Source organism: Guillardia theta, assembly GCF_000315625.1.
Source record: "Guillardia theta CCMP2712 unplaced genomic scaffold GUITHscaffold_223, whole genome shotgun sequence".
NCBI classification, from domain to species: Eukaryota; class Cryptophyceae; order Pyrenomonadales; family Geminigeraceae; genus Guillardia; species Guillardia theta.
The window spans coordinates 23,414-42,958 of record NW_005434453.1 but is presented as its reverse complement, the minus strand read 5'-3'; the positions used below and the strand labels follow the sequence as shown (position 1 = coordinate 42,958).

The window sequence follows — 19,545 nt, the reverse complement described above, 5'->3', positions numbered from 1 at the left end:
CGCCTCATTTTTCAAACTAAAGCATGATCGGTTGTTGATTTTGCACAGTGAGCATAATTTCTCATACTTTTCCCATTGATTGCTAGGCTTTGGGAATTTGCTGCTCTTTGTGGAAATGACATAACGAGAGAAATACTTCAGAAGTAAGATTTGGTTTGAGGGAACATTCTGAAACTGACGGTGACCACTATGATAGGTATGATATACAAAGAATACTTGGCATTCCCTTCGGCAACAAAAGGGTATGAGATCCTCCTGGCATTCTTTGAAGAAGTGATGGAAGAGAAGAGGGGATGACCATGACGTTGGTGGTGATGTTAATTGTTGTCATGGACAGGATGTCAGTGATGATGATGATGATGGAGACCGAAATTGCATCAATAACGATGATTTTACAGGGAAAAAGTTTCGATGAAATGGTGGCTAAATGGTTAAATCAGCTCGGCGAAACAACTCTATTTGGTCATCCAGGCTTCATACAAGTGAGAGATACTATATCGCTCTACTTCACTTCCTCTTCACACTTCAGCTCATCCCATTTTCCTGATTCACTTGTTATCAGTTGAAGCAGAAAGATCCAGAAATTGAAATCTGTTTTCAAGAATGTAGAGGTTTCTACGAAATTGTTGAGGAGACTCAACCAGAAGACGAAGTAGATGAATATCACAAATTCATCAAAGAAAATGTGCAATCATGTCACATCCCATCATGGAGTTTGGCAGTTTACTTACACAGGCGTGATTGAAGTATGATGTTATTGCGGTTTGTTGTGACGTTTGTTTTTTGTTTTCAGAATCTTTTACTGCAAACTGCTCCCAAGAAATCCTTTAAATCATCCTTCCGAAGATCAAGATGCTACAAGCATCAATAACGTCACTCTCCCTCTGCGAAAGGTCAGATAATGATGATAATTATAAGCTGCCGTAGCAACTGCAATAGCAGCAGCAGGAGCTGATACATCAGCAAGAGCAGATACAGCAGTAGAAGCAGCAGCTGCTGCCGCAGCAGTGACAAGGGCATCATCAACAATATCAGTAGGAGAAAAAGGATGCGAAGTAGGAGAGAGGATGGGTTGATAGGAGGATGGCAACTCAGGTGAAAAAGAACCAGAGGATGGGAGACAGATAAGCTGCAATTCACGGAGAAGAGGCAAGATACTAAAATAAAAAGGAAATGGAGCAGAGGCAAAGGCAGAGGCAAGGCAGCAAGAGCAAGAACAGGAGCATGAGAATGAAGGTCAATCATATTGTTCTTGACTCTTACGGGTACGGTTGTGGTGTTCAGGCGATGTTTTCTCTTATCGGCTCACCTTCCTCGCACAAAGATTTCAACTATGTCACTGAGTTTTTTCGAAACGGTTCTTTGCTGGACGAAAGGCGGATTCAAACATGGGACAAGACAATGCTGCCGGTACAGATCGGCTCAATTTGATACCTCGGTCTGATGCTATCTCGTCTTCCAACTCAGATGTTGCTGGGCACCACCGATCTCCTCGATCTGCGTGCAAAGCATGAAGAAGAAAGATTAGACGCGATGCATCTCCTGATTCACAGCCTTGCCAATGAGTCTCTGCTGACTGTGGGAGATGTTCACTTGTGCCAATCACAGCATTGACACTTCCACCCTCAGATGCCTAAAATAGATATGGATTCCTTCTCCTCTCACGACCCTCTCCTCTCCCTCCAAAGCGCCGTCGATGTCCAGGTTATTCCATGACGATCTTGTCTATGTATTCTCTGATGTGAGATGATGGGAAGGTTGAAGGAAAAGTCTATGCCATCGCACTCAAACCCATTGGGCTGATCTTTCGCGCTTTGCTCATTCTCCTAGCAACTCACAGGTCCAGCTTGTTGATTTGATATGCCTGAAGCAAACATGAGTTTTTCCTTCAAGATTGAACGGGGGGCAATTTCATTGTACATTCTGGCATTACCACACACTGAAGGCTTGCGTATTGTTGTGTTGTTTTGAACTTGATTTCGACAAGCTTCCAATCGCTGTTCCCAGGTTGACATTTGACACAATCAATGTTTAAATCATCTTGCTTCTTGCACCTCAAAACCTTTTTTCTGCTCTTCTCTCACTCTTGCCTTTCTTTTAGCTTTGCTACAGTCCAAGTTGTGCACCTCTTCCAGAATGTTGTCCATGAAGTACTTTACCTGGCTGAGCTTCTTGATATCGCACACCTATTTCCGGAACCAAGCAAAATATTCAGTGCAAGGTTGAATCATGATGTGTTCTGCAGGTGGTGGTTGTGGTTGTGGTTGTGGTGGTGGTGGATGAGATGATGAACATTGAAGATTGAAACTGTGTTGACCATCATACTTCAGACTGTTTCTACATCTTGTTTCTCAAGACCAGTCGAGCAGCGGATATCTTGACAGCCTGCTGAAGCAAATACAGCATGATGAGATTGATGTGTTTTTCGATGCCGTGTCAAACATCTTCAAAGAAGACTTCCAATTCTCCAACGATATCCACATGATTGAAACAGGTAACTTCATGATTTTATGTTCAGATAGATAGATACTGCATGTCAATATCTTTGTTTTCTTCTTCGTTATTTTGAACTTGTTGGATCAATCTTGTCTCAATTCTGACGATTCTGCCTCTAATGGACGAAATGATTTGAATTTCAAAACAGCAACTACCAACGACATCTTTGACGAAGACAGTCAGGAAGAAATGTACGACAGCAACACAACTCATCTCAATATGGAGCAGCAGCCTGCAGACACATCTCTTCCTATCTTGCAGTTCAAAGAAAAGATTCTTCAGGAGATCAACAGCAACACAGTCACATGCATCCAAGGAGAAACAGGATGTGGCAAGAGCTCGATGGTCCCTCAATTCATCCTCGATGATGCCAGGGCAAGACGACAGAGGGTCAACGTTATTGTATCACAACCACGAAGGCTTGCGGCTGTGGCGCTTGCGAGAAGGGTTGCGAGTCAAAACAACGAGAAGATTGGAAAAACTATTGGCTATCGTATTGGTCAAGGAGATCACGTTGTGTCCATGGAGACTCAGGTCACTTTCGTGACGATAGGATACTTGCTTCACAAGCTCTACCATAACCCTAAAACCTTCTTCAAGAGTTCCCATGTCGTCTTAGATGAGGTGCATGAACGAGGAATGGACTCTGATCTCCTGAACCTGCTGATCAAGAAGCTGATGGAGAACAGTAAGTCAAGCACAAAGCTGATCATCATGTCTGCAACCCTACAAGCCAACCTCTTCAGCCAGTTTTTCACCCCTGTTGGCGAGAAGGTCAGGGATACAATCTTCGTTGGAGCGAAGAGATACCACGTTGATGTTTATTTCCTGGACGAGTGGAAGAATTTTCACAGATCCTTTATGAATGACAAGAATCTCAATAATCTCTTGGGACAGTTCAAGATTCAAAACAAAGAAAATCAGGGAAACAAGCTGAAACCTGAGGTGAGAAAGATTGTGATGAAAGCTGCACCCTTTTCTTCCTTATCTCCTTATATTTGTTTTTGATGCAGTTGAACAAAGACTCCTGCACCCTCATAATCAATCTGCTTGCAAAGATTGTCAAGCCCGACATCTGCATTCTGGTCTTCCTTCCCGGCATCGGCGATATTGAATCCTTGCAGGAAGATATCAGAAGTAGCTCCTTGAGCTCCCCTCTCCAGATCCTCGTCCTACACTCGTTGGTCTCCCGCGAACAACAGGAAGCAGCGATTCTTCCAGCAACGGCTGGACACTGCAAGCTGATCCTCTCAACCAACATCGCTGAGAGCTCCATCACCATCCCCGATGTCCTCTACGTCATTGACTCATGCCTGAGCAAGTAGTCATATTGTCCCATATTATCTGATCATCATATTGATTCCTCTTTCCTCTTTCTCCTCCTCCTCCTCCTCCTCCTCCTCCTCATCATCATCATCATCATCGTCATCATCTTCCTCGTCATCGTCATCGTCATCGTCATCATCAAACGATCCATCATCAACGTCCCTGTTCTGCTGTTGCTGCTTTTCATGCTTCATGCTTTGCTGTAGTCTTGCGTATCCTGTTGTTCTGCTTTCCCTATCCTCAGTCTCAGTCATGGTCATACCCTTCTCCCTTTCATCAAATTTTTGTGTTCTTGCTCGTTCTACTCTTTACTCCTCCTCTCAGGGAAATCCACTTCGACGAGAAAAGGAACATGCCGGCACTGCTCGGGGCATGGTGCTCGCAGTCTTCTGCTAAGCAGCGACAGGGGAGAGCAGGAAGAGTTGCGCCCGGCTTCGTCTTCCATCTCGTTCCCCGGCACTTTCACGACAATGTCATGCTCCCGTTTGCAGAAGCAGAGATTTCTCGCCTTCCGCTCGAGAAAACCATCCTCAAGGTCAAGATCCTCCTCAAGAAGTTTGGCAGGCCTTCAGCTCTGCTTCAGCAGTCCCTTACTCCTCCTCCTCCAGCTCGCTTTGAGCTCGCAATCAAAGAGCTCTTCAAGGTTGGCGCTTTAATCCGCGAAGAAGAGACTTCACCTGTTACCCAGCTGGGAGTACTTGCCTCTGAACTCCCTGTTGATCTTGTGCTTGTTAAGCTGCTCGTGCTGGGCATAACCTGCTCCTGCCTCCCCGAAGCCATCGTGATGGCCTCTGCGCTCTCAGTCCAGGACATTTTTGCCATGCCCTCCTCTCTCTTTGTGAAGGACAAAGCATGCTTCCTCAAGGAGCTTGCTCGCAATTTTAGGAGTCGAGCTGAGCTGGACATGGGGAAGCTGTCCGAGCCGATCATGTACCTGGAGGCCTACAAGAGGTGGATAATCTCAAAGCGAGGCTCAAATGATGCCTCCAAGCTGGGGCTGAGCTTGACGAGGCTGAGGCAGATGGAAACTCTTGCGCTGGATCTTTGTCGGAGGTTCGAGGATCACTTTGCGCAACTGGAGGGGCTGAGGGACGACTCGCTCGACAAGCTCCACCTGCTGCGCGGCGCAATCATGTCGAGGAAGCGTTGTCAGCCGTCCACCCTGAGCTCCCTCTTTCAGGCAACGGATGATACTCTAAGGTTTGTCCTGGTGGGCAGCTGCTCGCAGTTGTTCATCAAGGGGTTGAAAATGGACAAGAAAAACTCTGAGATTGCCAGGTCAGGTTTTGACAACGAATGTTCTGTAATGCTCTACAAAGTTCCACCTGAGCTGAACAACAGCGATTGCATCGAATCCCTGCTGAAGGTGCTTGACATCAAGGTTGTCAACCATTGGAGTGTTGGGGTGAGCAATGCTGTCATACAGCTGAGCAACGACCAAGATCTCCTTTCTGCGCCATCCTCCTCTCAAAGCATCCCAGCTCAACTTGTACAGGACATGAGCTACGAAGTCAAGCTACTGTGGCAGGTTTACTTTGGCTCTCGCCGCAAGCTCGTGCTTCCCAACCCTCAGCAAGTGACGGCAACAAGGGAGTCGCAGACAGCCACCCTTGGAGGATTGAGCTCGGACTCGACGATCAGGTGGTTCCTGGAGAAGGAGAAAAAGGTGCTGGTGGAAGACGTCGATGTCGAGAAGGACAATAATGTCTTGAACAAGGCGGAGGAGAAGTTCCTTGTCCGGCCCAACTGGCGCTCTCCCCTGTCTGTGGTCGCCGATTTCAACAGAGAGCATGTAGAGCATAAAGCTGTGGCTATGTCCCTCTTGGGAACGATGAATGAGCAGAATGTGACAGCGACAGGGATGACCTTGCTTCCTAACAACCCCTTCGGAAAGTTGCTCCAGCTGGTGTTCAGCCCGAGGGCAGACAGGATGTCAATGATAGCCAGCAGCGACGGATCTCAGATGTTCTATTTCAAGATTGGGACAGGAACAATCGACCTCCTTCCGTACTTTATCACCACGGAAGATTTCGATGCGATCAACTGCATCCGACGATGCATCAGCAGAGCCATCCTGCGCCATCCGGAGAAAACAAGACAAGATATGAAAAAGCTGCTTGTATCCTTTCTCACTCACCAGCCTTCAAAATTCGAAGGAAAGAAGAAACCAAAATCTGCTGAATTCCATCTCACTATAGAAGAGACGCAGGAGTACCTTCCACAGCTCAAGAGGGGAAACAAAATCGACAAGCTAATTTCTACTGACGGGGATATCATCAAAGACAGCGGCCATGTGGGCCCTGGGAACGAGAAGGGGCAGGCCCAGCACCCCAACGAGGACGTCGACGCGCACGAGGACGCAGGAGCCGCACCATCACAAACTACAGATAAGAAGGAGGACACGGCTGACGTCGACGATGAGAGTATCGTCAAAGACAGCGGCCATGTGGGCCCTGGGAGCGAGAAGGGACAGGCCCAGCATCCGAACGAGGACGTCGACGCGAACAAGGACGCAGGAGCCGCACCATCGTGGACGAAGAAGCTCGCTGCATCGCTTGTTGAGGGGAAGGATGCGATCGTTAGGTTTTGCTGCAAGGAGGAAGGCACGAAGAAGTTAATGGTGGGCTGTAAACGTGAGCTTCTAAGACTCATCAGACAGGCTGGAGGGATGAGCACAGGGATCAGGGACAACAGCACTGGGGGAGAGGAAGAGAAGGCCCAGCACCCCGACGAGGACGTCGACGCGCACGAGGACGCAGGAGCCGCACCATCACAAACTACAGATAAGAAGGAGGACACGGCTGACGTCGACGATAACAGTATCGTCAAAGACAGCGGCCATGTGGGCCCTGGGAGCGAGGAAGGGCAGGCCCAGCACCCCGACGAGGACGTCGACGCGCACGAGGACGCAGGAGCCGCACCATCGCGGACGGCGGAGGAGACGGGGGAGTACCTTTCTCACGCCAAGGCCACGGCTGACGTCGACAGGACGGTATCTGCCGTCGACCTCGTGGTCAAGCTCCTGTGCGACGACAGCTTTGACCTACACGCCGACTCGCAGGAGCTGTCGATCCGCCGCGTCTCCTCTGTGTCCGCCGCCTCCTTCACCGTCCACGAGCTCTCCATAGGGCCTTGCTCGGGCTCGAGCATGAGCCTGTCAGACGCTGTGGAGCAGACGGTGAGGTGGTACACGCGAGCAGCAGGAAGGCGATCTACAAGAGTGCTGGAGTTTACGTCCCTGCAGACTAAGGAAGAAAAGAAGCTCGTTGCATCGCTTGTTGAGGGGAAGGCTGCGATTGATAGCTTTCGCTGCAAGGAGGAAGGCACATACAAGTTAATGGTGGGCCATAAACGTGAGCTTCTAAAACTCATCAGAAAGGCTGGAGGGATGAGCACATGGATCAGGGACAACAGCACTGGGGGCGAGAAAGGGGCAGGCCCAGCACCCCGACGAGGACGTCGACGCGCACGAGGACGCAGGAGCCGCGCCATCGCGGACGGCGGAGGAGACGGGGGAGTACCTTTCTCACGCCAAGGCCACGGCTGACGTCGACAGGACGGTATCTGCCGTCGACCTCGTGGTCAAGCTCCTGTGCGACGACAGCTTTGACCTACACGCCGACTCGCAGGAGCTGTCGATCCGCCGCGTCTCCTCTGTGTCCGCCGCCTCCTTCACCGTCCACGTGCTCTCCATAGGGCCTTGCTCGGGCTCGAGCATGAGCCTGTCAGACGCTGTGGAGCAGACGGTGAGGTGGTACACGCGAGCAGCAGGAGAGGGATCCAAGAGCGTGCTGGAGTTTACGTCCCTGCAGGCGACGAAGCAGAGGAACCTCGTCTATACGCACTGCATGGGGCGCGTTTGGATGCAGTACTACCGCTGCAAAGAGGAAGGCACGAAGACTATGATGATCGGCCCGACCCCCTCCTTTGTGACGCTGGTCAGGATAGCTGGAGGGATCAGCAGGTACGTCGCTGATGGTGGGCATGGGGGCCCTGGGAGCGAGGAAGGGCAGGCCCAGCACCCCGACGAGGACGTCGACGCGCACGAGGACGCAGGAGCCGCACCATCGCGGACGGCGGAGGAGACGGGGGAGTACCTTTCTCACGCCAAGGCCACGGCTGACGTCGACAGGACGGTATCTGCCGTCGACCTCGTGGTCAAGCTCCTGTGCGACGACAGCTTTGACCTACACGCCGACTCGCAGGAGCTATCGATCCGCCGCGTCTCCTCTGTGTCCGCCGCCTCCTTCACCGTCCACGTGCTCTCCATAGGGCCTTGCTCGGGCTCGAGCATGAGCCTGTCAGACGCTGTGGAGCAGACGGTGAGGTGGTACACGCGAGCAGCAGGAGAGGGATCCAAGAGCGTGCTGGAGTTTACGTCCCTGCAGGCGACGAAGCAGAGGAACCTCGTCTATACGCACTGCATGGGGCGCGTTTGGATGCAGTACTACCGCTGCAAAGAGGAAGGCACGAAGACTATGATGATCGGCCCGACCCCCTCCTTTGTGACGCTGGTCAGGATAGCTGGAGGGATCAGCAGGTACGTCGCGGACGGTGGGCATGGGGGCCCTGGGAGCGAGAAGGGGCAGGCCCAGCACCCCGACGAGGACGTCGACGCGCACGAGGACGCAGGAGCCGCGCCATCGCGGACGGCGGAGGAGACGGGGGAGTACCTTTCTCACGCCAAGGCCACGGCTGACGTCGACAGGACGGTATCTGCCGTCGACCTCGTGGTCAAGCTCCTGTGCGACGACAGCTTTGACCTACACGCCGACTCGCAGGAGCTGTCGATCCGCCGCGTCTCCTCTGTGTCCGCCGCCTCCTTCACCGTCCACGAGCTCTCCATAGGGCCTTGCTCGGGCTCGAGCATGAGCCTGTCAGACGCTGTGGAGCAGACGGTGAGGTGGTACACGCGAGCAGCAGGAGAGGGATCCAAGAGCGTGCTGGAGTTTACGTCCCTGCAGGCGACGAAGCAGAGGAACCTCGTCTATACGCACTGCATGGGGCGCGTTTGGATGCAGTACTACCGCTGCAAAGAGGAAGGCACGAAGACTATGATGATCGGCCGGATCCTCTCCTTTGTGAAGCTGGTCAGGATAGCTGGAGGGATCAGCAGGTACGTCGCGGACGGTGGGCATGGGGGCCCCTGGGAGCGAGGAAGGGCAGGCCCAGCACCCCGACGAGGACGTCGACGCGCACGAGGACGCAGGAGCCGCACCATCGCGGACGGCGGAGGAGACGGGGGAGTACCTTTCTCACGCCAAGGCCACGGCTGACGTCGACAGGACGGTATCTGCCGTCGACCTCGTGGTCAAGCTCCTGTGCGACGACAGCTTGACCTACACGCCGACTCGCAGGAGCTGTCGATCCGCCGCGTCTCCTCTGTGTCCGCCGCTGCTTCACCGTCCACGAGCTCTCCATAGGGCCTTGCTCGGGCTCGAGCATGAGCCTGTCAGACGCTGTGGAGCAGACGGTGAGGTGGTACACGCGAGCAGCAGGAGAGGGATCCAAGAGCGTGCTGGAGTTTACGTCCCTGCAGGCGACGAAGCAGAGGAACCTCGTCTATACGCACTGCATGGGGCGCGTTTGGATGCAGTACTACCGCTGCAAAGAGGAAGGCACGAAGACTATGATGATCGGCCGGATCCTCTCCTTTGTGACGCTGGTCAGGATAGCTGGAGGGATCAGCAGGTACGTCGCGGACGGTGGGCATGGGGGCCCTGGGAGCGAGAAGGGGCAGGCCCAGCACCCCGACGAGGACGTCGACGCGCACGAGGACGCAGGAGCCGCGCCATCGCGGACGGCGGAGGAGACGGGGGAGTACCTTTCTCAGGCCAAGGCCACGGTGTCACATCCCGAGGCTTTACAGGATTGATCTTCAACGGAGCTCAACAAGAACTTGCTTTGGAATTTCTCTGCTAAGCGAAAAGCAGTGTGACAGGAGGAGATCTATCTCTCTTTATTCTCACACAACAAACAAAACAAACCAACACACACTGATGTGGCACAAACGCGCGAGGAAGGAGACAGGAGTACCCGTCTCTTGGCTGAGGAAAGTAGGGGTGATCTCTCCTTGGAAGTTGACAAGCTTTCCTCCTTAGATGTTGAAAATCCCGTCAGCCCCTCGAGCGGCAACCTTGCTCTCTCGCAGGGAAGAGAACCCCGTCCTCGCATGCCAGCAGGCTGCTTCCAACGGGTTGTACTCCACAAGACTCATCCGTCATCTTCAGCTGGTAGGCCACCACGGGTAGACGGTTCCTGCAACGACGACCTCCAGAGGGGTCCTTTACAGCAGATTCACACTCTGCTTGTTGCCAAGAATCACGGTCAGGAGAGAGCAGCGCTTGACGCCAAGTACAAGGATCGTGTCGATCAGGCGCCATAGTAACTGCAGTAGCTACTGCTGATAGATGCCTGACTCCTGCAGGCGTTCCACTTCGGCGTGCCCGTCGGCGACTCCGCCCTGCGCAGCCGCACGGTCAGGGACTTCCTGGAGCGGAACGTCCCGCGCTGGTCGTCGATGCGCTGCTCGACCGACGCGGAGGTGCGGCGGGGGCACGGCAGCGAGTGCTTCTTCCTTCAACGCTGAGCTTCCGTCACTCCACTGACGAGACCTAATTACCGAACTCGGAAACTTAGCACTGTAACGGCCGCCCAGCCCGACTGCCACCTGGGCAGCGCCGAACCTGTCAGTCCCATCCGGTCACTCTGTGCTACTTTTGCTTCATGAAACCACTGACTGATCGGAACCTCTTGAACTGCTCCCTCAGCAACTTTGCTATTCCTTGTCGCATGAGGGGTATGTCCTTCTGTCCAAAGTTGTCGATGCCCTCTCCAGCAGCAACTTTCTTCCTGCATTGGCACCTGCTGATATACCATGAGCGATGCACCTGCTCATATACAACATCAGCGTACCTGTCCTTGTCTCATAACTTGCTTGTCGTATGTCCTCCCTAACGTATCCTCTGCCTGCCATTTGCCGCGTAGGTACTTCCAGAAGCATGTATGCCCCACACAGGGCAACCCGGTCGTAAGCCATGTACTTTTCCGTTGGTTGTCAGGTTCCACATACCTTCTATTCTGGTTCAAAACGCCGATACCGGTCATTCCGTTGGGGTCATACAATCTGCATCCCCAAATGGTCGTCACTCGTGGTTGGTGTACAAGTAATTCGTCTCTCTCCCATGTAGGCAATTAACAAACACCAGTGTCCGGGTTTAAACGCGGGAATAAAACATGTACCCCTCTCTGCGCATGCGTTTCCAATAACGCAAAAGCTCTTCATATCCTCCTGTCGCAGTCACGGTGTCCAATGCCGCGCCACTGGTATGTAGCAACTCCAGATTGGGATAGAAATAAGTAGAGACAAAGTCAATGTTCCGAGGCTTCATGTGCCTGGTACAACCAGTGTCCCGGATGCAGTCAGATCTCCACTTAACCAGATGCAGCCAACTCTCCACCACGTCGCAGCTGATACATTTAGAAATATCACTTACATCCTGAATGATCGCTTCGGACAGGTTAGGGATAGCATGGATGATAATCTTTCCCCCTGTGAAAGTCATAGCGTTTCCCAGAAACACATCACGCATATACTTGCATTGATATACCATCATTATTTCCTCCCTTGTCAAACAATTCGATATCCATATTCTTCTTGCTGCGCTTCTTCGCAATCGTCATGACTTCGCGTTGCAGTCTTCTTTGCTTTCCTTTCCTTGGGCACCTCGACACGTTTTCTTGCGATTCCCACAGATAGTGTAAAGCTCACTGTCATCGAGATCTTCCGGACCCGGATCATCCTCCCCGGGTGTGGCAGGAGGAGGAGACAAAGGGTCTGTAGGGTTTGAACCAAACTCGCGTGAGAAAGGAACATGCCCCGGTATCATGTGCGTGCATCATCAGGCTTCATCCCTGTACGCAGCGCTGTGACCTCCGGCTGCGGAGGGGAGATGTCGGGACCTTCTTGGCACAATCGCCTCATCTGAAGAATGAGTTAGTGGTGAGCAGTGTGATACTGTCTGTAAAAGGCAGGAAGGTTCTGACCTTAGTGCAGACACTGGCTATGCAATCTTGCATACAACACCCGCGACCCCGCTGACGATAGTAGAAGATGTACATGGCATGTCAAGTACAAAGTGTCCATGTTCGATATGTTGTTCAGCGGGGGACCCAGTCGGAACATTCAACGCCATTCTAAGCTCGAGCAGCATGGTTTCGAATGATATTGATGGCTGATCATTCCTCACATTGTGGTCTATCCCTGTGAAAGTGCAACTCCCGGAATCCTACATCTACCGCTGTAAATAGATGTACCGCGTTTTAATCTTACATGTGATGTACTAGAGGCTATTTTTTGGCTGACTCGCTTAAGGGATAGACAGTGAAGGCTGAGCCTAGTCCTTGCGAGCTGTCCCTTTGACTTAGGTAGGTCCAGTCTGAGGTGAGCTCTGTTTACTAGGGCTCTGATATAGACCCGACCCAATGGCCATAGTCATGTGCCCCATCCCTCGCTATAGCTTCCCCCTATCTAGCCCCCTAGGACCCGTGCTATAAGTATGAGCCACAACAGCCGGTCCAAAAGTACTCTTTTCGATTGAAACACAAAAGATTTCAGAAGTAACAGGCGTACCGGTCATTTCGGGGCGAGAATGAGGGGTACAGGAGGCTTCAATAGTGGGGGACATGTCACAGATGGCGGATTTTCATGGGGATCTGACTATGGGCAGGAGGGTGGGTGGATGAAGGGGAATGGAGGGGTAGCCATGTTGTCGACAAAGAAAAAGTGTTGAATGTGAAAAAAAAGAAAGTTGTCGAAAAAAAAAAGAAAGATCACTGACTCCTACTACCGGTGATTGATATCTCTTACGAGGGGGTGGAAGGGGTGGTGCGTGTCCTGTTATAAGTTCCTGCTCTTTACTGCCCTCCCTGCCCTCCCTGCCCACTGCCCTTCTCCTCCATGCTTTCCCTTCATGGCGACCACCTCCTCCCCGTCAGCTCCTCCGACGACCTCGACCCCTACTCCCACTGCCCCTTCCTCCACCTCCCCCTCCCTCCCGCAAGCTCCGGCACAAGCTGCGAATTTGGACTGACCTGTTTTCCTCCCACAAAGGACCTCCAGTCTCTGCTCCTCTCAGGCATGGACGACGCTGACGCCGCCTTCCTCGACCTCCTCGCCCTTCCCGTTGACAGCCCCTCGACTCGCCCCCCCCTCCCCCCCTCCCCCCCCCCCGTCCTCCTCCCCTGCTGATATCCAGCCCCGCTGGGACGCCGACGCCCGACGCCGCCATAGCCGCGCATGCTCCGGCAAGACCCGCCTCTCCCCCCGGGACAAGCTCGACATCATCAGCCTCTACTACCTGTCCGACGTCGTCTCGCCGCTGAGCAGCCGGAGGGCGGTACACCAGTGGGACCTGGCGGCGAGGTACGGGAAGAGCCGGGCGGCGATCAGCAAGCTGCTGAAGCCGGAGTACGCGAGGAAGGTGGTAACGTCGGGAGAGGGGGGGAAGGTGCAGAACAAGGCGAAGATCCTGCGGAGGATCAAGGAGGAGGAGGCAAGCAAGAGGGAGCAGGGAGGGGGAGGCAGGGGGAGGGTCAGGCAGGAAGGCGAAGGAAGGGACGATAGGCGTGAGCAAGCATGTCTGGTGAGAGAATGAAGGGAAAGTAGTGTGACGCATACAACATGGTAGATTTTGGAGTGGAGGTTTTTGTTGATTTGGAATGAAGGAGAGAAGCCTGGGACAATGTATGAGACCTCCTGCCGCTGCGTTTTTAGCATTTGCAAGATTTGTTCTCCTTGTTTGGATACTCTCATGTACGTTCGAGTTCGGAGATATTGAAACCAGAGGATCACATCTCAAGTGAGAAACGTTGACCTTTGAGAAGGCCAGCAATCTCTTATGATTTCAGCGTGTCATCGTGACTTTTTGAGCGGAAAAAGTGTAGACAATCGAGAAGCATGTCTGCAGTCATCTCAAGAAATACCAGCTTCTGAAGTTCTGAAAATTCTGTCGAAAACTCCAACCAACAAGACCGAGGGACTGAAGAAAGAAAGGGCACTGACTGAAGAAAGAAGGAGCTTTGAGTAAAGTAACAAGAAGCAATCGTATTCCCTCCTGGTCTTGCATGCTTAGCTGCTCTCTGATAATGCGCTATCGGACTGTGACCTCTTGGTGCAGAGCGAGTGGAGCTCCGCAAGAATCCTGCGAGATATCATGAGCTTGTCAAGTGAATATGCTATGGAAGGAAGGTCAGTGTGTTGGTCAGCCACTCAAATCTATCAGTCACTTAGAAGCTTAGCAAGTTGATTGTGACTGGAAGGGCTGGCCGCACGTGTCCGCCACTTTGACAGTCCGGAACTGATCGGCCCGGCGGATCCTTCAACCGTCCTGAGGCAGACACTACTGAGAAGAGTCTGACAGCAGCCTCGGCCCAACTTGCTTCACTTCTACAGTCCTGCTGTCATACTACATACTTTTGAAATAACTTACTGACTTGTACTTGTCTCAGAGTAACTGCTGGTATCTAAAAGCTCTCCCTCCCGAAACCTGTCAGCCTTGCTATCACAAGTGCTTCCCCCAGACCTCTGCACACAGCAGCCAGTCTCGGACATTGTCCCAGGCTTCTCTCCTTCATTCCAAATCAACAAATGGTTCACAAACTCCTACGATATCCTGTACCCATGACCGTCACTCTTGCTCTACTCTCCCCCCATCCTCCCGCCTCTCTCCCTCCTTCCCCTCCCTGCTCCCTCTTGCTTGCCTCCTCCTCCTTGATCCTCTCCAGGATCTTCGCCTTGTTCTGCACCTTCCCCCCCTCTCCCGACGTTACCACCTTCCTCGCGTACTCCGGCTTCAGCAGCTTGCTGATCGCCGCCCGGCTCTTCCCGTACCTCACCGCCAGGTCCCACTGGTGTACCGCCCTCCGGCTGCTCAGCGGCGAGACGTCGGACAGGTAGTAGAGGCTGATGATGTCGAGCTTGTCCCGGGGGGAGAGGCGGGTCTTGCCGGAGCATGCGCGGCTATGGCGGCGTCGGGCGTCGGCGTCCCAGCGGGGCTGGATATCAGCAGGGGAGGAGACGGGGGGAAGGAGGGGGGGAGGGGAGGGGGCAGTCGACGGGCTGTCGACGGGAAGGGCGAGAGGCTGGACGTCGTCGGTCAGGGAGGGGGCAGGGAAGACAGGATCGAAACCAGGCCAGAGGGCGCAGGGGGGGGAGGAGCAGAGCTGGAAGCTGCAGCCACAGCATTCACCGGGGCTTGCGGGAGGGAGGGGGAGGCGGAGGAAGGGGCAGTGGGAGTAGGGGTCGAGGTCGTCGGAGAAGCTGACGGGGAGAAGGTCGGAGACAAGGAAGGCCATGGAAGAGGGCAGTGAGAGAGGACAAGTGAACAGAGAACTGAACTGCCGCAGGATAGCAGAAGCAAGGAAAGGAGGGAACAAGCAGATGGAAGGAAAGCAGAGAACAGCACAGGAAGAGGAGGAGGTGGTGGTGGTGGAAGAGGAGGAGGATAGCGGTCAAGTGGATGAGGAGGAGGAGGAGGTTCTGGTGGTGGTGGAGGAGGAGGAGGCGAGCGTGAGGACGTGGGCCAGGGATTTTTTAACCACTTCGTGCTACCCTCCACCCCCTGTGTTTAGGAATTATTTACACCACAGGTGGGTACTTCAGGATAAGTTGAATCCTTCCACCCCTATCAGATCTGAACCCCTCCATACAAGGATCACACACTACCCCCACCTGGCTGTTGACCTATCCCACTCCCAAGCGAGTACGGGTGGTACCGGATGTGTCACCGACTCTGAGGGGCAGTGGGTGGGTGGAAAAAAAATGTTGATGTAAAAAAAAAACCTTGTCAGCAAACTGCGTAACGGATCCTTCACCACCCCTCCGAACTACCTTCATATGACCCCTAGAGGCACAGCGAGGCCGTTGAGACGGTTGACCCCCGGGAGTCCACTGATAAGTTGGTTTCAAGTTTCTCTATTTCAGTCGCTTCCTCGTTTCAACTTCGGAATCACCTCTGATCCTAGTTCATGCCCTAGTGGACGACCCCCGCCCGGGCATCCCCTGCGGCCCGGCCGCCGTCACTGTCACGGTATCAGTGACGGTGCGCCGATGGCGGCACTGCAGCGCCGTTGAAGAGTCCACATTGCGGCCCCCTGAAGATCCAATCGTCCGCCGACAGGACGGTGCGGAGGGAAGGACTAGGGCTAGTGCTCCTTGCTACTAAGGCCGTCTAGTATGAACAGTCGTTTGCATGATTTTGCAAAGTTGACGATCAAGGCTAAGCTACTGGCAGCAGTGCGAAGGAGATCTATCTCTCTTTATTCTCACACAACAACTTGGCACACCCGGTGACCCCCCTGGCAAGCCAACACACACTGGTCTGGCACGTCCCTTACCGGGCCTTGGGTAGGTCCAGTCTGAGGTGAGCTCGCTGTGCTAGGCCGCTCTCTTCAGTACGCGGCGGGGGCTGAGACTCGCGGCGTTACAGCAGTGCGGACCCCTCAACCACAGGTAGGACTAGGTAGGTAACAGTAGGACTCTACAAACAGCCGCTCGTCAAAGATTCTATCAGAGCTCTGCCAAGGCGAGCTCAAGCCCCCGCAGGAAGGAATCTTATTCAGCAGGAGTGGGCAGCAAGAGAAGTATGGTCTTCTCTTCCAGCCACAAGGGCAGCAAGGGTCCTAACGGCTACTAGACCTCTGGAGTACAACCCCTGTTGGGCATCAGAGTTTGCGCATCAAGCCTCCCTCACTGATCTCGCAGGCAAGCTCTTGACTGCGATTCCAACGGTGTTGTCCTCACTCAAACGAAAGTAGTCCAGTTGAAACAGTCAGGGATAGATGCAAGGTGCAGCCAGCTGGGCGGGAGCAGGGGAAAGAAGGAAAGGAGGCAGGGGTGGGAGCGAGGGAAGCAGGGAGCAAGGCAGTACTGCAAGACCCAGCGGCCCTCAGGCTTGAGATACTTCCGAGTCGCGTTCTGATTGCTGCCGTCGGAGTCATACAGATTAGTGCAGTACTGGGAGTGTAGGGGTCAAGAGGTACACCAGCGACTCTGATATTAGTGGCGGAGTCGAGGCAGCAGCAAGTCTGGACATGTACTTCAGTCTCTCAGTCAGTCTGTCGCATCTACACTCTCCCCCTTCCCCCACAACTCCGCATGCAGCAGCCAGTCTCGGACATCGTCCCAGGCTTCTCTCCTTCATTCCAAATCAACAAAAACTCACACACAAATAGTCCCCAGTCCTGCCACTGTGTCTCCGTCACACATGCTGACGTCCTCCTGCTGCCCGCTCCTCCTGCCTGCCTCTCCCTCCCTCCCCTCCCTGCTCCCTCTTGCTTGCCTCCTCCTCCTTGATCCTCCGCAGGATCTTCGCCTTGTTCTTCACCTTCCCCCCCTCTCCCGACGTTACCACCTTCCTCGCGTACTCCGGCTTCAGCAGCTTGCTGATCGCCGCCCGGCTCTTCCCGTACCTCACCGCCAGGTCCCACTGGTGTACCGCCCTCCGGCTGCTCAGCGGCGAGACGTCGGACAGGTAGTAGAGGCTGATGATGTCGAGCTTGTCCCGGGGGGAGAGGCGGGTCTTGCCGGAGCATGCGCGGCTGTGGCGGCGTCGGGCGTCGGCGTCCCAGCGAGGCTGGATATCAGCAGGGGAGGAGACGGGGGAAAGGAGGGGGGAAGGGGATGGGGCAGTCGACGGGCTGTCGACGGGGAGGGCGAGGAGGTCGAGGAAGGCGGCGTCAGCGTCGTCCATGCCAGGGAAGAGCAGGGGAGGGAGAGAAGAGCAGAGGTAGCAGGGGATCAGGGGGTTAAGGTGTAATCCACATTCGCAGTTTGTGCCGGAGCTTGCGGGAGGGAGGGGGAGGCGGAGGAAGGGGCAGTGGGAGTAGGGGTCGAGGTCGTCGGAGAAGCCGATGGGGAGGAGGTCGGAGACAAGGAAGGCCATGGAAGTAGGGGGAGGAGCAGAAGTAGAGTGCACAAGGATAGGGCACAAGGAGCTCAACGAGAGAAGGGAGAGGCTAGGGACAGGAGGGGGAGGGCTGCTGAAATCGTGTCTGTCGACAAGGACAACGAAACATCGCAAGAAAAGGGTGTACTTCTTACCGCCACCCCCACCCCCTGGAATCCGTTACTTTTCTGCCTGTCCGGTACTTGGTTGTTTCCATGTGTTATCTTTTTTTTTCTTGAACATTGTTCAGTCTCCACCCGTCCCGATGCTTTCCCCTTTCAATGACGGGTAGTGTCTCGATCGGTGCATAAAAAAAGTGTTGATTGCGAAAAAAAAATCTCGAGAAAAAAAATTATCGCAATCAGCCCCAACCTTGGCTATCAATGGGTCGACTCTTCGCACGGAGAGTCAGTCAGCCGCTCCACGTGCTTGTAACGGTAACTTCGGCCCTCGTTCCCCCGCTTCAACTTTCCTCAACAGGCCAGGACCCCTCCTCGTCACAAGGAAAAGAGGACCCCTTCTTTGTCCGACTGCGGTACTCCGAGGCTCTACAGTTTTTGTCTATTTCCGTCACTTTACTTTGTGAGTTCAGTATTTCACGGTTTTCCGGCTCCCGGGCGCGGCGCCGGGCGCCGGGCCCGGGCCGGGCTATTCCGGGTGAAGGCGGGAGTCACTGAGCGATCGGACACTCGCCCAACTCGTATGAACTTATCTTTGGTGAGTGAATTGTAGGCACTGAGCACCCTATAGGAGGATCCGAAAAGACACGATTTCGTCTCTGTACACGGAAAATGGCCGTTGAAGGCCTTGGAAGGGTGCGCAGGGTTCGGGGGAAGATGGTCCTTTGTTCTGGGGGAATGTTTGAAAATTAGAATTGTGACATCCGGTGCTGTGGGGGGAGCCTTCTTGCACTATAGCTCAACATAGGAAAACTCTGACCTTAGGGGTAGGGGACGAGCAGGTGGGGAATATCAAAAGTACCAAAAAAAACAAAAAAAAACAATTTATTCATCCAAGGGGGTTCCTCTAAAAAGCAGTCAGTGTAGGGGGTAGGGGTAGAGGTCCGAAGTAAACCTGGCCCACCCTACAATCTCCATTTTAAAAGAATCTCCTTTCAACTCGTGGCATTGACCCTTACCCCTCCTCCTCCTCCTCCTGCTTCATCCTCCACTACTCACCTTCCCCACACCACTTGGCAGTCACTCCTCCTGCTCTAGTCCCACTCATTGCTACATTCACTCTGCTCCTGCCTCTGCACTTGCTTCGGAAACATTCACTTCCGTGAAACAATTGTTTCCCTCTCATCCTGATCTGCAAATTCAGACAAGTCTTCGAATCCAAAATTTCTTTGCTGTCTTCATCTCCATTCCCTCTTCAATGATGACATTGTTCCTACCATTCTCTCTTACAGACACTGATTCTTCCACCTTGGAACCTCAATATGATCCAACTTACCCCTTCCATCCCTTTGCAACTCCTTCTGAAGCCCTCGGCCTCCGCTACAACTCCCTCCTCCCCTGCGACCCTGCTCTCCCCACTCTCCATCCTTCTGCCTCCCTTCCCGACGACCTCCAGCCTCTGCTCTTCCCTGACATGGACGACGCTGACGCCGCCTTCCTCGACCTCCTCGCCCTCCCCGTCGACAGCCCGTCGACTGCCCCCTCCCCTCCCCCCCTCCTTCCCCCCGTCTCCTCCCCTGCTGATATCCAGCCCCGCTGGGACGCCGACGCCCGACGCCGCCATAGCCGCGCATGCTCCGGCAAGACCCGCCTCTCCC

The 19,545-nt window shown here is 53.9% G+C and overlaps 2 protein-coding genes across 2 annotated transcripts; one reads left to right on the top strand and one right to left on the bottom strand.

Annotated features, from left to right (window-relative positions):
• Positions 1 to 2,742: 2,742 nt before the first annotated feature.
• On the top strand, positions 2,743 to 3,252 carry GUITHDRAFT_60737 (hypothetical protein; the record flags this gene model as incomplete). The annotated part of the gene is made up of 1 exon (XM_005819441.1): positions 2,743 to 3,252. A coding segment is annotated over one exon (510 nt), but the record flags the coding sequence as incomplete, so codon positions are not given.
• Positions 3,253 to 10,219: 6,967 nt separating this feature from the next.
• GUITHDRAFT_121304 (hypothetical protein) lies at positions 10,220 to 11,505 on the bottom strand (the record flags this gene model as incomplete). Its single annotated transcript, XM_005819440.1, has 6 exons — positions 10,220 to 10,285; positions 10,445 to 10,508; positions 10,573 to 10,686; positions 10,895 to 10,948; positions 11,065 to 11,374; positions 11,433 to 11,505. 6 exons carry the CDS (start codon positions 11,503 to 11,505, stop codon positions 10,220 to 10,222), a joined length of 681 nt encoding a protein of 226 aa, XP_005819497.1.
• Positions 11,506 to 19,545: the final 8,040 nt, after the last annotated feature.